At 35.6% G+C, this 17,447-nt stretch overlaps 1 protein-coding gene across 9 annotated transcripts in view; it reads left to right on the plus strand.

Annotated features, from left to right (window-relative positions):
* Positions 1 to 17,447, plus strand: part of FRYL (FRY like transcription coactivator) — a 253,065-nt gene that overhangs the window by 145,453 nt on the left and 90,165 nt on the right. For 6 of the 9 annotated variants that reach the window (XM_043906825.1, XM_043906824.1, XM_043906827.1 and 3 more), the window contains 8 exons: positions 678 to 846; positions 1,137 to 1,229; positions 4,402 to 4,500; positions 6,510 to 6,611; positions 9,462 to 9,506; positions 12,027 to 12,130; positions 12,326 to 12,434; positions 16,151 to 16,237. In XM_043906825.1, the coding sequence (XP_043762760.1) occupies positions 678 to 846; positions 1,137 to 1,229; positions 4,402 to 4,500; positions 6,510 to 6,611; positions 9,462 to 9,506; positions 12,027 to 12,130; positions 12,326 to 12,434; positions 16,151 to 16,237 (808 nt within the window). The remainder of the gene's footprint in view (positions 1 to 677; positions 847 to 1,136; positions 1,230 to 4,401; positions 4,501 to 6,509; positions 6,612 to 9,461; positions 9,507 to 12,026; positions 12,131 to 12,325; positions 12,435 to 16,150; positions 16,238 to 17,447) is intronic. The other 3 variants (XM_043906822.1, XM_043906828.1, XM_043906823.1) reach the window with 1 other exon arrangement.

The raw sequence follows: 17,447 nt of genomic DNA on the forward strand, positions 1-17,447 counted from the left end.
AGCATTGTGATTCTCTAGCTTATTCGCATTGTGAGACCAGCGCCCCCCGTTCTTCTTCAGTTTCTCTACAGTGTAAGAGGATGATAAATTTTAGTGATAATTAGTAGTCTACAGTTGATTGGTTTATCTCATTAAACAAATGTATAGCTTCAGTCTACCCTCCTTGTCACTCAGATTGCAGACTTCTTTAAAAAGGAACCTTAAAATTTAGAGACACTCTGATTTACATATGGATGTTTTATGGGTAGGTTATTAGATCTTACTTTTATGATGATTATTAATAAGTGTAGTAATATTGTATTGATGGTATTATAGCAATAAGAAATTATAATTCTATAAGAAAAATTTCTAATTCTAATATGAAATAAGGAATTCTAGTTTCTTATTAGAAATTCTTATTAAATTTCTTAAAAAATAAAGAAAGAAATTCTTATTAAATTTCTATTAGAAATTAGAATTTCTCCCTAAGGCATTTTTGACTTGAAAAACTAAATGAATAGCAAATTTAGAATAACAAATAATTTTGTTTTCATCTATATGTTTTTCTGGTAGTTTTGATGAGGGCAGAGAAAGGAGATGGTGTTTAGGTAAAACACATTCTGATTTCAACCTTAAATATCATGTGAGACATGAGTGTTTTTAAGTCATATCAAATTATGTATCCATGTATTTTAAAGGTTTCAGGCTGTGAGGAAGAAGTTTGTGACAGAATTAAAAGAACTGCGGCAAAAGGAACAAAGTCCACATGTGGTACAAAGTGTCATCAGCTTAATAATGGGAATGAAATTTTTCCGAGTGAAAATGTATCCTGTAGAAGATTTTGAAGCATCATTTCAGTTCATGCAGGTGACCTACCCTTTTCAACTGCAGTGATTGGAATTAGCCTAACAGTAGTTGTTTTCTCTTTTAATGACTTTTTTAAAAGAAACAAAATAAATATGAATTAATGATAGTTATTCATTCCTTATTCCAAGTGTTAAATTGTCACAAGTGTGAATTAACTTTCTTTTTAAATTTGAGCATGATTTTGAACTTAGTTTTCTGATAAAATTGTAGAATGTTTAAGAAATTATTGTGATATTAAAATTTCTTTAATCTTCCTTTGTTAATCTAATATATCTTTTTCCCCTCTCAAGGAATGTGCTCAGTATTTCTTAGAAGTAAAAGATAAAGATATAAAACATGCACTTGCTGGTTTATTTGTGGAGATTCTTATCCCTGTAGCTGCTGTAAGTCCATTTTTATTTTTATGTTGTATTTAAAAGTCTCTGTTCACTGAAGAGTTACCACATGATACGTTCTTACTTTCTTGTAATCTCATAGACAATAAAGTGGAAACTTTGAATGTTATTTGGGTGTAGGAAAATCTTTATTAGACAAATAGCAGAAGAACACTGATCAGTCTTTTAATTAAAAGAACCAGCCCAGACCCTTAAGATTTAGAGACCATTAACAAGCAGTGTTTTTGCAACCTCGAAATAATGCTCGTCTCAAGCAGCTCAGTGTAACACACTGCATTTAATGGCATTCGCTCCTTACAGGGTGGCTGCCATTTTAATGCTTCTGAAGAATTTAAAAGTACTGTGACGTATATCCTAGATTTTACAGGACTGCCTCACTTTTAAATGTTCATTTCTGTAGTTTCCATAACATTCATCATATCTGTCAAAATATGTATCCTAAGTTATTTAGAAAATATGATTATTATAAATATGATCATGGTAACTTCTAGGGAAACAGATTTATGAAAGCTCCTCTTGGTCTAAATTCATTTATTTCTCAAAATTAATTTGTAGTTACTACTAACATGTGTGTATGTGTATTAGTCCCTCAGTTGTGTCCGACTCTTTGTGACCCCATGGATTATATAGTCCATGGGATTCTCCAAGCCAGAATGCTGGAGTGGGTAGCCTTTCCCTTCTCCAGGCAATCTTCCTGACCCAGGGATTGAACCCAGGTCTCCCGCACTGCAGGCAGATTTACCATCTGAGCCATCAGGGAAGCCCATACACTAGTAACATAATGTGAAATAGGATTTAGGGATTTTAGAATACTTAGACATGCTAGAATTTTTTTTGCTTCCTGTGTGGTTTTTTTTTTTGTGCATGCGGTATGTGATAATGCTATTTACTTTCAGTTTACTATGTACTGCTGTATGAATGATAATTCTTTATACACACACACATATTTCATTTAAAAAACTTAATGGAGGTAAAATTGACTTAAACTACACATATTTAAAGTGTACAATTGGACATATGTATACATCTGTAAAACCTTTACCACAATGAAGATAGTGTACATTTCTACCATACTCCAAAAGTGTCTTCATGCTCCTTTTTAATCCCTACTGCCACTCACCCCACATTTTTCTCAGATCTAACCAATGATCTTTCTATTCCTGTACTTCATTTTGGGTTTACTAGAGTTTTATACTAATGGAATCTTACACTACAGACTCTTTTCTGGTTTCTTTTGCTCTGCATAATTATTTTGAGTTCAAGCTATGTTACAGAATGTATCAGCAATTTATTCACTGTTGACTAGTATTCTATTGTATGGATACACAGTTCAGTTATGTATTTACCTGTTTGGAGATATTTGTTCCCTAGAAGTGATTTGAGTTACTGCTTATCCATCCCGAATTGTCATGGGTGCTTCCCCTTTGTCTGAAAATCTGTTTTTACCAGATATCTGAGAGCATGCTGTAGTTTTTAAGACAGTTCTTCAAGAGGAGCAGATTGTAGGAAGAAAGACTTTTGACTGTGGTCCGTTATTACTGTTGCCTTGTTCTTCTTTTATGCCGTGTTCACTTGTTTAGTTTGTTTACTAGGGTTGCCCTAACAAAGTACCACAAACTAGGTGGCTTAAACAGCAAAAATTTATTGTCTCACAGTTACGGAGGCTAGATGTCTGAGACCAAGATGTTGGCAAGTTGATTTTTTTGAGTGCTGTGAGGAAGATCTGTTCCATGCCTCTTGCCTAGCTTCTGGTAGTTTGCTGAAAATCTCTGAAATTCCTTGTCTTGTAGAAGTTTCACCCTGATCTGTGCTTCATCGTTACATGGTGTTCTCCTTGTGTGCATGTCTATATCTGCATTCCCCCCGCTTTTTGAGGACACTAGTCATGTTAGAGTAGCACCCCCTTCCCCTGCCAATAGGACCTTATCTTGCAAATATAACTAACTATATCTGCAATGATTTTCTTATAAGGTCACATTATGAGATATGTGTGGTTGGGACTTCAGTGTCTGAATTTTGGGACAGTTCAGCCCATAACACCTGCCCTTGTACGTGGAGCTTCTCCTGTCTGGAACATTCTTGCCCCTTTAGTGACCCCAGCCTCCTTTCTGAATTGACCTCTGCTATGCATTCATCATCTGTATTGAGTGCTTTCTGTGTGTTAGGGCCTCTCCTATACACAGAGTAGAATGATCAGGGTAGGTAACACTTTTTACTCTTAGATATCTTACATCCAGTAAGCTAACTCACAATAAATGAATATGTACAATATGCAGTATGCCAGATGTGTTGGTGAGTACTATGGAGAAATGTCAAGCAGGGTAGGAACCTAAAAATGCTGCAGTGGGTAGGGGGGTTGAAGTTTTAAATAGAGTGATTAGGAAAGACCAGGCTTCCCTGGTGGCTCAGCTGATAAATAATCCGCCAGCAATGTGGGAGACCTGGGTTCGATCCCTGGGTTGGGAAGATCCCCTGGAGAAGGGAATGGCTTCCCATTCCAGTATTCTGGCCTGGAGAATTCCATGGACTGTATAGTCCATGGATCATAAAAGGTGGACACGGCTGAGTGACTTTCACCTTTAGCAAGGACCACCACCTTGAAAGGGATGATAACAGTTGACCAAAAACTAAAGGAATGCAGCAGCAAGGCATACCAGACTTGGGGGAAGACTTTCTTAGGCAGAAGGAGCCAGCACAGTCATCCTGAAGCCGGAGCATGTTTGATGTGTTCTAGGAATAACAGAGATGCTAGTGTGGCTGGATCCCAGGGCAGGGACCAGAGCAATGGGAGATAAGGTCAGAGAGGTTACCTGGGATGCTACTGTAGTATTTTAGGCAAGGAAATGCTGGGTTCAGTGTATCTGTTACTTCCTTACGGAGTTGTTCACTGGGGTCCATTCTGAGTGCCCTGAGAGCACACAGAATTTTCTCTTAGAGCTTTTTTTGTGCCACATTTTCATTGCCTGTTTACTTGTCTCTAGTCTGCCTGTTCACCAGTACAGGGACCTGGTTTATCTTATTTACTTTATGGAACTTCCATTAGATACTCAGGGAATTATTAACTAATTTCAAACCTTACAAAACCTTTCTGTAATCCTTGTATAGTTTGATCTAACGTTTGTAACCATTTTCTTTGTTTTTATATTATCTTTTTACCTAGGCTGTGAAAAACGAAGTGAATGTTCCCTGCTTGAAAAATTTTGTGGAGATGCTTTATCAAACTACTTTTGAACTGAGTTCCAGAAAGAAACATTCATTGGTATGAGAAACATATTTATTTGGAATTTTAATAATTGATTTATGAATTTAGTAGAGCTTTTTTTAAAGTAGAATTTAAAGAGAATTAAAAAAATTCAAATTGTAAAATATCCAAAGTGTAAGCACAAGGGGAAATTTTACCTATTTTCTCCTGCTCTTTTAAAAACTGTATATTCTTAATTTTATTAGCTGTGTATTTGGTAGGTTATTCAGACTTTATTCTAGGTTTTGACAGATGCTTTATTTATATTTATTTATTTATTTATTTTATGATTCTGTGGGATTTATTTGAGGAATTCAAGGATGGTTCAATACCCCAAAATCAATCAGTATAACTCAACACCTTAGTAAAATGAAAGATAAAAGTCACATGATCATCTTAATAGATGCAAAGGAAGCATCTGACCAATATTCAAGACAGATTCATGATTAAAAACTCTGAACAAAGTTGATAAAGAGGTAACATAGCTCAATAAAACACAGGCCCTATACACAAAGCCATAGCTAATATCATGCTCAATGCTTTACTAAAACACTGTTTTTTCTTTAAAATCAGGAACCAAACAAGGATGTATAAAGAATAAAAGAATATACTTATATAAAAGAATACAGATGCTACAAGAAGGTAGTTTAAAGGTATTCTAATGATAGTAGAAAATATATTTTAAAGCAGGTCTTCTAAGCCAGAGATCATGACTTCTTATTCAATAGAAATGAGCACTGAGAAATAATACCTTACTAGCAGAGACTGCTATAAAATTTTTGAAAGAAAAAAACATATAGAAATTTGCCACATTTATGACAGCATCTTAATTATCTAAATGTTGATTGACAGATGCTTTAAATTTTGTATTAGAATATGTAAAGTGAAAGTGTTAGTCACTCAGTTGTGTCTGACTCTTTGTAACCCCATGGACTATAGCCCGCCAGGTTCTTCTCTCTGTGGGATATTCCAGGCAGGAATACTGGAGTGGCTTGCCATTCCCTTCTCCAGGGGATATTCCCGACCCAGGGATTGAACCCTGGTCTCCTGCATTGCAGGCAGATTCTTTACCATCTGAGCCACGAGTGAAACCCGTATTAGAATACAGGAAAAGTTAAATGTGAGAAGTGAAGTGTTAGTCTCTTAGTTACGTTCGGCTCTTTTGCTAGGCTCCTCTGTCCATGGGATTCTCCAGGCAAGAATACTGAAGTGGGTTGCCATTCCTTTTTCCAGAGAATTTTCCCAACCCTAGGGATCTAACCCAAGCCTCCCGCATTGCAGGCAGATTCTTTACAGGCTGAGCTACCAGAGAAGTCCAGTTTTACATTATAATAAGTTGTATTCTGAAGCATGTGATTGTCTATATAATTACATCTTCTCTTTTCAGAAATTTAAGGTGATTTTTTTTTTCCCATTTAACCATACATTTCAATAACTTTGAGGGATTTTTCTGTAAATTTGTATGCGGCTTGGAGAAAATGTGAAATATTGGATGAATACTTGACCACTTAAGATAGAGGCATAATAATAATCAACAGTGATTGTGCCAGGCATTAAGCCAAGTGCTTCCCATTCTTTATCTTACTTTAAGCCTCAGAACCCTATAGGATATGTGTGATGATCATCCTCACTTTTCATGTTAGGAAAGTGAGACCTCTAGCACTTTAACGTATCCTCTCAGTGACTGGAGTATACACACTCCCTAAAGTCACCTGATGAATTGAAAGCTGAAACGTTAACGTTGGTCTATCCTCTGACTGCTGTTCTAGTTAGGGAAGTAATGGGTCTAGGGAGAAATAACAGCGTATTTCTAACTTGGGGAGAGGTGATAGGTCAGGAAATTGTTCTTACAGAAAAATTGCCCTTTGTCATTTCTTTGATTATTCCCTGATTGTATTTTTTATTACAAATGGAAAAATGCTAATAGAATTTTTTGTGTGTGTATGAGAATGAATGAAATAAAATTTACAAGTCCAGTGCTGCTTTTTTAATGAAAAACCTTAATTCTCTTTCTTCCTCTCCTTTAGGCTCTATATCCATTAATTACTTGCCTTTTATGTGTCAGTCAGAAACAATTTTTTTTAAATAACTGGCATATTTTCCTACAGAATTGTTTGTCACATTTAAAGGTAAGACTTAATCTCATTTCTGACCTGTAGATACTGACTGTAGTACATTCACTTATGCATGTATATTAAACAGTATATAAGAAAACTTTTAGTACTATAGTTCATTTGAATAGAGATATTTTACCATATTCCTTTTCTTATACATACTTCATTTCTTCTATAGGGAATCATGTTACAGACATGAATAAACTGTCGATTAAACTTAGTTGGTCTTAATGAATGCAAAATTATATATTTTTAATGAATATAATATCTTAGAGTTAGCAATATTTATTAATTCCTTTAGGATTTCAGAGTATTATTTAATCTTATAAAATTCTTCAGATAGTTATTTTGTGTTTTCTCTTGAGAAAATTCAGTAATGTTGGCTCAAGTCTGAATAATGTGAAAAAAGCCTTGATGATGAAATATCACTAAAAGCACATTTAGTGTAATTATGCCTGGCCAAATCTAGAAGTATGGTTCTGGATCCATGTGGATGTGACAGCTCCTGAAATGTTCTGGCTTGAATCAAGGGATAATTAATTGTTATTAGCAGTATTTGGCACATCTATGTTCAGTCTCTTAGTACTGAAAAGAAAACTGTGAGGTAGAAGGATCTTCCCAGGATACTCTGCTGAAGGATCTCACAGGATCTTCTTTTCTTCTGTGGACAGGAGCACAGTTAATATCTGACACAGAATGGGAATGTTCCACATCTGAATGTCATGTGAACACTGGATTTGAATACTGTTTTGATGTATAAATGAATATATTTGAATATCTGCTAACATATTATAGAAATATGGCAGACATGGCTTTTTATTTTCTGTTATTCATCTGAGTTAGGGTTAAAACTGAAAATCTTAAACTTTGAAGATGATGAAACCAAGGCACAGAGAGATTAAATGAATCATCTCTGATCCAACAGCTAATCACGACGTGAGAAATAGGACTGGCTCTTTTTTTCTCACTTAAGGATTGATTTACTGGACAACATTATTCTATATACATTTTTTAATGATTTTACATATCATTTTGAAAAATACTTTGATTTCTTAGTAAGGTATACTAAAAATGGGTCTTCCCAGAAGTATTTTTGGCTGTTTCCCTCCATAATATACATACATTGATGTTATTCATATTTGGATGAGAATTGATATATTCTCTTTGCTTTATTTATGAAAATTCCCAGGATTAGTCAAACTGGTTAAATTCTTTATGCCATGCAACCAGAAAATAAGTTTTGTTTAATTAAGTACATTATATTGTTTTCTGTCCTTATTTTGATAATTCATACAGATTTAGGTGCTGAAAGGGAGGTGATAATTTTCTGGGTAGTGTGATTCTTCAGACTTACAACAACATATTTTAAGGCACACAGTTTAAGTGTTTCTGGAAGATCGCTTTGTTCCATGGCAGTTCATGCTTTCCTGTTGCTTGTTGGAGTGTTGTATATACACGTTCCCACCTAACATATTTGCAGTTCTTTCACAGTGCCTTAACTTTTTTTTTTTTTTTTTTGTCTTAAGGCTTTCATTTAAAATGCTGTTTTCTTTGAACCCTTACCTCCTATTAAACATTTCTGGCATATTGTCCATTTTCATTAATGGCTGTGTCAATCTGCCAGGCTAAAGGAGATAAGAGCCACTTAGCATGAATATTTGGAATATAGTTGTCTTGACCATTAACCCTTAACTTACATTAAGGCTCTATTCAGCAGAAATTTTATGACTTGGTTCCTGCTTGTTAAGTTTTATATACTGTGGCTACCCTGCATAGTTGAGGTAAGGAGTTGAGTATTCAGGGAAAAACTATGCTAGTTATCTGTTGTGACAGGTACAACTTATTTGATTTGTATATAGGGAAAATTGGTCCAAAATGAAGGTCTTACCTAAATTGATTTTGCTTTGAGATTCAAGTAATCTCTTGATCTCAAAGTAATCTTTAACACTATTTTTAGACCTACTACTTCTTTAAACAAATTTTTATTAATACTTATTATAGGCTAGATTCTCTAAGTACAGTATCTCATTTAATTTTTACTATAACTGAGGCTGATAGAAGGTTTGCATCTAAATCCATCTAGTTCCATAGTTTTTGTTCTTTCTGGTCTACCATGTTACCTGATAATGTACTATAAAGAGTATTGCTATACTTAAATATTTTAAAATGTAGTTTTGGCTATAATTCTGGGGTATTGAAAACACATTATTCTCTAGATTCATAAGAATAAATATGATACATTTTCAAGGTACTTTAAAATAGTGCACAATATTTGAAAAATTATCATACTAGTTTTTGAAATTGGTGACCAGAAAAATGGCCATTAATCTGTAGGTCCATAAATAGCATGAGAGAACAACAGTTTATTTTCACTGAAAATGTTAAATCTGCTATTTTTGTTCCAAATGTGATTTGGTAGTTTCCCATCCCCCTGTGTTTATGTCAGTTGAGGTCATTATGTGAAAAATGATTTTAAAGTTCCAAAGAATAAGTGAGAGAGAGAGGAATAAGAGTAGATGCCATATAAAAATAATTGAAATATTTTTTCCACAGTGTATGCTTCTTTTCTTTTAAAAATGGAAACTTGCCTAAAATTAAATGCTGTACTTTCAGTGGAAAAATTAGATAGTTGAAACTTTAACTATTTTCTCTCAGTTTCAGTGTTGTAGGTGTATCCCATGATCCATGATGCCCAAATTATAGAATTTTTTTCCCTCAGTGTTTCTAGCCACTGTCATGGAAATTCCAAATTTCTTCTAAATAGAGACCTTGGTGAAGAGCTGTCTTGTTTTGTGCTTATTTTCATCTAACATGCATGTGCTGCATCTCATGTTTATGTTTGCTGTCTCACATTGCTTTATTTAGATGCCATCTAACAACAGTATCAGAAAACAAATAGAAACTCTCCAGGTGAGTCGTGTTGATGTTACAAAGTAAAATATTGCTTTATCTCCTTTAAGTGTGGCTTCTCCCCCCTTTACCCATTGCTGCCTTGCATGTCCAATGTATTTATTCAAACCTGCTTCTTGTATTGTAAAAGAAGAGGCGCACACAGCAGGAACTTTCTACCAAAGGTTTAATATTAATGGGGCCCCAAGAAGATGAATTTAATAGAGAGATATGATACCGAATATTGATCTTTAGCCATCATCTTCAGTTTTAATATATTCTATTTAATTTATGTTAGCTGTTATGATACCTTTTATATAGATTTTGTTTTTAATAAATGATACTTTGAAAATATTTTCCAATGAAATTAAGGGGACAGTAACTCAGGCTGAATATGATTTTGATACAACACTTTAAAACTTCAATCCTACTGGTTTGAGTTTAAATAAATCTCTTTTTTTGTTTTTGTTCATAGTAGGAAAAGGTGAAGAAACACTAAAATGATTGCTGCCAAGAGCATATTTGACTGACATCAAAACTTTATTATATGTTAATAAAACTGGACTTTATTAATGTAATCTCTTTATTCAAATTAGACCAAAACTGTAACTAGGGAATTATGTATCTTTGTTTAAGGATTAGATTAACTGAGGATGTTTTCATTATTCAGACATGTATAGCAGCATTTCAGTGACCAAATAAACAATTATATGCTTTTTAATCACTTTTTATCTTGTTTGGCATTGTTCTTTATAAAATAAATCTGCTTTATAAAACACAGTAGTCCATCTTGGAAAGTTTGAAAATCAAATTTTATTTCATGTCAGATGCCTCAGCATATAAGATAGTCTAATTTATATGAGAAGAATTTTTATGTGAATTAGACTTAGATTTTTAATATGTAATTTATTATATGTTGATTTATAGTATTCATATTTTGAAAATATAATTAACAAAGTGAAAGTAGTATTTGTAGTGGACATAAAACTAACTGAACTCTTATTTTGATATCTGAGACCTTGTATTTAAGTGCTAGAAAAGAAAGTATTTCAGAAGGCTTGGTTGTTACATTACTAACATACATTGTGTGTAGCCATATATGTTGCTTTATTTGCATTAGTAACAAATTAATAAGAAACTGCTTGGGGAGTGTATTTAAAATTTGGGATCGCGGGTTTGACAGTGGAGGAAGAGACTGATGTTCAGACTCTGACCACCTGAATAGTCGGTACCGCATTCTGAATTATAGCGAATCTTCATACACATAGACGTGCAAAACTATAGCCATTCACGTCTCTAGGGGATCTTCCTGACCCAGGGATTGAACCCAGGTCTCCTGCATTGCAGGCAGATTTTATCATCTGAGCCACCAGGGAAGCCCTATTGTTTTCCTCCTGGTGGTTGTCTTTTTAAAAAACAACTCCAGCAGTGACCTTTTTGCATTGCTTCTAATCATAGGCAGCAGATGTCTATTATTCTGTAGTCTGAGAAAATATAAGATAGAATGGCTCAGCTACTTCATATTTAAAAACTCCCTTTTGTCCATTCTTACATATAAAATAATTGTTTAACAATAGCAAATCCCTCAAGCCAAATTAAATAAATGCTAATTTATAGGACTAAATGCATTATAATTAACAGATGCATAGTTTCTCCTAATAAAGATGATTATTAGCTAATTTTCAAATTTTACAATTAAATCTCACTACATGACTTGTCGTTTGAGAACCTCACTTTTTATAATAGCTCATATGAAGAAAAGGTTTGTTGATCAAATTGTGATTGAAGTGGATACTTTTCTCATTTAAAAAAATAATGTTCTTGTTCTAAACTAAAAAATTAAGGGTAAACACTTGACATGTACTGAGCATTTAAGATGTGCTAGGCAGTGTTCAAAGTGCTTTTCACATATTATAATAACTTCCTTAATCTGTGAGGTAGATATGGGGTACCTTGTACCCTAATCTCCATTTTAGAGATGAGGAAACTCTTTCACCAAACAATGTAACAGTCTCCAAGGATGAGGTTTGGCTAGTTATCCCTAATTTCAGAGTCTATGCTTTTAACCCACCGTTCCATATTTCTTTTTTTAAGTATAATCACTCAATAATATTTTGCATTGTTTCATAAGTACAAATATCTATAACAACATTTGGTGTTCTAAATTTTAACTGTTTATGAGCTGCAATGAATTATGGCAAAGATGAATAACCCTTTCATCATTATGTCAGTATTGTTGTGGGACCCATTTACCATCAGGTAAGTTGAACTATATATACAGAAAATACATAATTCTAGTATTTTACTCTTTTGTTTTGAGAATACAAGGAATGACTCAATTTCCTTACTTACGGTTGCTTTTGAGCTCTCTCTACTTACTGTATACTAAACATATACTTACGTATTGAAACCTGTTTTGTATTGAATAAAAAAAGGGAATGCAAAGGGCTTTTAATTGTCGATAGAATATAATTGATCTTAAATTTATTGCAAGTACTTTAATAAATAAGCTTATTTTTATTCTCTTTTGTTTCTAAACAGAATAAAGATCCTAAAATGTCTCGAGTTGCACTGGAATCTTTGTATAGATTGTTGTGGGTCTATGTAATTAGAATAAAATGTGAAAGCAACACTGTAACTCAAAGGTGAGTGCCTTTGTTTTAAAGCATATTTCAAATAACATCTTAGTTAAAAAAAATAAATAACCACACTAATGAATTTTAGTTAACATAAATACCTTGAGGAGGAATATGAATTACCTTGACAGGATGGGAAGGATATTTTACTAATGTTTTGTTACTTTCGTTCTCTCATCATGACTAAATCTTTTTTCCTTCTAGTCGTCTTATGAGCATAGTATCAGCACTTTTCCCGAAAGGTTCACGAAGTGTGGTTCCTCGTGACACACCTCTCAATATATTTGTGAAGATTATTCAGTTCATTGCTCAGGTGAGTGACTGACTTATAATACATATATACGTGGAAGTTGTAAGAGTGACTCAGACTCCTAGAATTTGTTACACATCTAAAAAATAATAATTACACTATTTATTAATACTGAATAGTGAAAAAAGTATGCTTTAAAAAGTAAAAAATAAATGAGGCTAATAATGATTGATTTCTGTGTGTGCAAAATATGTTTAAATCATTGATCTACAGACTTGGAGAAGGAAAGGAAATTCCCGCAAGTGGAAGCCCTCAATTTAGGAAGAGTCGAGAAAATCTCATGATCCTACTTTTAGTCTATAAACTAACTAATGCCGAGTATCTTGAAAGATAGTGGAACACTGTTTTCATAATCTACATTAATCTAGGTTCTTGGGTACAGACACTAGGATCCCCTGTAGATAGTTGAACCCAATGGGGTCTTTTTATTTTTATTTTTTGACCACCATGTGGCATGTGGGATCCTAGTTTCCTGACCAGGGACTGAGCCTATGCCTTATGTAATGGAAGGGCAGAGTCTTAACCACTGGACCACCAGGGCAGTCCCCAAAGGGGTCTTTTAAAAAATATAGATTGCTCACAGAATCACTAATAGGACAGAAGAAACCACAACACTGGACTCCCTAGGAAGCTGCTGCCTCTGCCACAGTCAAAAAAGCTGCCAAATTAGGAAGTGTACCCCCAGGTGCTTCAGAATTGTGCTGCTACCATGATCCCACCAGTAAAATAGATTCCTTTCTCCCTGTCCTCCTCGTTCTCTACCCTAGTTCCCTGGGTTTTAATCACATTCTGAAGCCTGTTGTTCAAAGGCATCCTGGGAAATGTCATGTTAGCTTTGGAGCCTCTGCAGTAAAGGCAGGTTTATTTGAAGAGGAGTAAATGGAGACTGAGTAAAGCACATCCACATTGTCTTTTGGGACATTAGCCCTGGAGACGCATAGGCAGGGTTACCTTCTCAATTTAGGAGAAACACTGGGATTCCAGGATATTCGTTGAGTTCTCTTTGAACTAAAACTGTTGACAATGAAGATGACCCATAATGTAATTATTCTTGACAGTGAAGAAGTAAAGAATATTTAAAAAAATAATACATTTCTATTTACAGAAGCACTGAATTAATGATAATTAGTTAAGTATAAATGTGTCAGCAATATGAATGAAAGCAGATTGTGCTTTAGATATGTGGTTCAGAGAACTTCTGCTGTTTCCTCACATCCCTTCTTCTAAGGTTGTACCCACTCCCTTGGATTAATCACCTCACACCAGCATTCCTCCAGAACTATAGAGCTCCTCTCAAACATTAGTTACTCTTAGTTGACTTTTTCTTTTTCCTTGGAGATTACCTCCCTGGAGCCCAGTTTTTTCGGTCCCAGTGTGAATTTCATGCTCTCCAGGCCTGCTGCATAGCTATTATCATGAGGCTTCCTTTCATCATTATTTTGGAAATTCCTTCACTTAGATCTTCAGTATGATTTTGGTAAATGAGTGTTTAACCCTTCTATCCTACTGGTTTGGGTATTAAACTAATCATTTGATAATTAAACCACATATATATAATCATATACTTTTAACATTCATTTCAGTTCTGTCGCTCAGTTGTGTCCGACTCTTTGCGACCCCATGAACCGCAGCACGCCAGGCCTCTCTGTCCATCACCAACTCCCAGAGTCCACCCAAACCCATGTCCATTGAGTCAGTGATGCCATCCAACCATCTCATCCTGTCATCCCCTTCTCCTCCTGCCCTCAATCTTTCCCAGCATCAGGGTCTTCTCAGATGAGTTAGCTCTTCATATCAGGTGGCCAAAGTATTGGAGTTTCAGCTTCAACATCAGTCCTTCCAATGAACACCTAAAGGATTTATCTCCTTTAGGATGGACGGGTTGGATCTCCTTGCAGTCCAAGGGACTCTCAAGAGTCTTCTCCAACACCACAGTTCAAAAGCATCAATTCTTCAGCCCTCAACTTTCTTTATAGTCCAACTCTCACATCCATACATGATTACTGGAAAAGCCATAGCCTTGACTAGACAGACCTTTGTTGACAAAGTAATGTCTCTGTTTTTTAATATGTTTTCTAGGTTGGTCATAACTTTCCTTCCAAGGAGTAAGCGTCTTTTAATTTCATGGCTGCAATTACCATCGGCAGTGATTTTGGAGCCCCAAAAAATAAAGTCTGTCACTGTTTCCACTGTTTCCCCATCTATTTGCCATGAAGTGATGGGACCGGGTGCCATGATCTTAGTTTTCTGAATGTTGAGCCTTAAGCCAACTTTCTCATTCTCGTCTTTCACTTTCATCAAGAGGCTGTTTAGTTCTTCTTCACTTTCTGCCGTAAGGGTGGTGTCATCTGCACATCTGAGATTATTGATATTTCTCCTATTAACATTAATTCATATGTATTCTCCTTTTGTCCAGCTAGATTCAGGAACTTCTTCTGGTCACAGACAAGTATTCTTGACATTGTTTGTATAATTCTTAATGAAAGGTTGTTACTGAACGATAAGATGTCGGGATTCTTGGCCTCCGGAGGAGATGAATTCAATCCGGGGCCAGAGATGAGGCTGGATCGCTCAGAGCTTTTTTGTAATAAAGTTTTTATTAAAATATAAAGGAGATAGAGAAAGCTTCTGACATAGGCATCAGAAGGGGGCAGAAAGAGTACCCCCCTGCTAGTCTTTAGCTGTATGTTATATAGTCACTCGCAGTCTGTTAATGAAAAGAAAGGAATGTCTTAAAATTCAGAATGGCACCAAATAATTTATCTCAGGCCATAAAGCGATTGACTTGAATCTTGTAGAAGGGCTGATTACCACACAAATAGTTTCGTTTACATAGATTAGGGGAACAATACCTGAGTATAACGTTCTGGTTTGTCAAGTAGTTTGAGCCACTTGGTGGAACTTAGAGTCTGGGGTAAATGCATAATTAACATAGCTTTAAGATAAACATTTCCATAAGAAAAATGTATTGGTTAACTCAAGGTTTGAGAATAGTTAGCTTCAGGTGAAACCAGGTGTCATGGCAACACAGCATTTTAAGAGAAACCTCCTTTTAAATTTGTATAGAGAAGAAAAAAAAATATAGCTGGTTTGTTTCCTCCTGCCGTTTAAGAGAGATAAAAATGTCTGACACTTGCAGCCTATTTCCTCCGTTTGGAGACCCCTGGCCTTCCTGCCTGTTACCCTCTCATTAACATGATCCGTGGTTTGGGAAAATTCCCCAGAGAAGGGAACTGCTACCCACTCCAGTATTCTGACCTGGAGAATTCCAGGGACAGCGGAGCCTAGCAGTCCATGGGGTCACAAAGAGTTGGACATGACTGAGCAACTTTCACTTCACTAACATGATAACCTCATATATACAGGCAGAGCCCTGTTTTATTGTAGTTTGCTTTATTTTTCCTTGTAGCCATTGCACTTTTTTTTTTTAAACAAATTGAAGTTTTGTGGCAACCCTGTGTTGTCAGGTGATGGTTAGCAATTTTTAAGCAATTACCTACTTTATAGTTAAGGTTGTGCATTGTTTTCTTAGGTATACTGCTATAGCACAGTTAATAGACTACAATATAGTATAAACATAATTTTTATATGCACTGCTAAGCCATAAAATTTATGTGACTTGCTTTATTGCTGTCTAGGCCAAACCCACAATATCTCCAAAGCATTCCTATAACAGTAGAAACTTACAAGATTTTATTAATTGTTTTTCTTTTTTCTAGGAACGTTTGGATTTTGCAATGAAAGAAATAATATTTGATCTTCTCAGTGTTGGAAAATCTACTAAAACTTTCACCATTAATCCAGAGGTAAAAAAATTATAGTAATTTACTCTCCTATATAATTAAAAAAAATTTTTTTTAGACCACAATTTCTGGAATCAGAACTCTTAGGCTTAAATTCCTAGTTAAAGACAAATTAAAATAAATGTTATTTCCTACTTCTTTGGTCCTGTTATTCCCTAGTAAACTCCTATTTATACTTTAGATATTAAATTTTCAGATTGTTTAAAGATATTTTGTGAACTAATTGCTTATTGAAGTCTAATAACACTGGAGAATGTTTAAAATTACTGTGCTCGTTCTTCTCATAATCAAATCTTAAGGTATATATTTAATAGTGTTAGGTAGTTAGAATAGGGAAAAGGAGTTCAGAATGGCAGTGGCTAAAAGACCTGGAAGGGAAAAAAAGCCTACAAAAATAGAACAAAGGAAGGTCAGAGGAGCAGAGTTGGGGCTTCAGGTAGAACAGCGCTTCTGCCTAAGCCCAATTTGCATAGGACAGGCCCAGGGGGGGAGAAAAAAACATATAAAAAGAAGAGCCAAAGCCCTCTCTCTCGCTGTCTCCTGCACGATGGGGCGCTCTACTCTTCACATCTTTGGATCGACGTGCCCTCATGCCTCGAAGATGGATTTTCCTGCTATCTTCTAAATAAAATAGAGCTGTGACACTGAGCTGTGACACCGATTTATTTAGGAGCTATAACACGGTCTGTCCAAGACCCGAGAGCTGTGACCCGCTGAAGGGGCTTTAATGTCCATCACTCCAAATTTTTGTTGTGACGAGACAACCGAGGAGCATACACTCGCCTGACATCGATGGTGCCGTGACTCGGATTCGAACCGAGGTTGCTGCGGCCACAATGCAGAGTACTAACCACGATACGATCACGGCCCCATGGAGGCAGTGTAGATGTCAGGCGAGTGTATGCTCCTCGGTTCTTTGTCTCCTCACAGCAAAGATTTGGAGTGACGGACATTGAAGCCCCTCGGCGGGTCACAGCTCTCGGAGGACAGACCGTGTTATAGCTCTTAAACAAATCAGTGTCACAGCTCTATTTATTTAGATAATAGCAGGAAAATCCATCTTCGAGACGTGAGGGCACGTCGATCCAAAGACGCGAAGAGAAGAGCGCCCCATCAGCGGGAGAGAGCAAGAGAAGAGGGCTTTGGCTCTTCTTTTCATACGTTTTTTCCTTCCCCCTGGGCCTGTCCTATGCAAATTGGGCTTAGGCAGGAG

Source organism: Cervus elaphus, chromosome 6 (assembly GCF_910594005.1).
Source record: "Cervus elaphus chromosome 6, mCerEla1.1, whole genome shotgun sequence".
In the NCBI taxonomy this organism is placed as follows: Eukaryota; Metazoa; Chordata; class Mammalia; order Artiodactyla; family Cervidae; genus Cervus; species Cervus elaphus.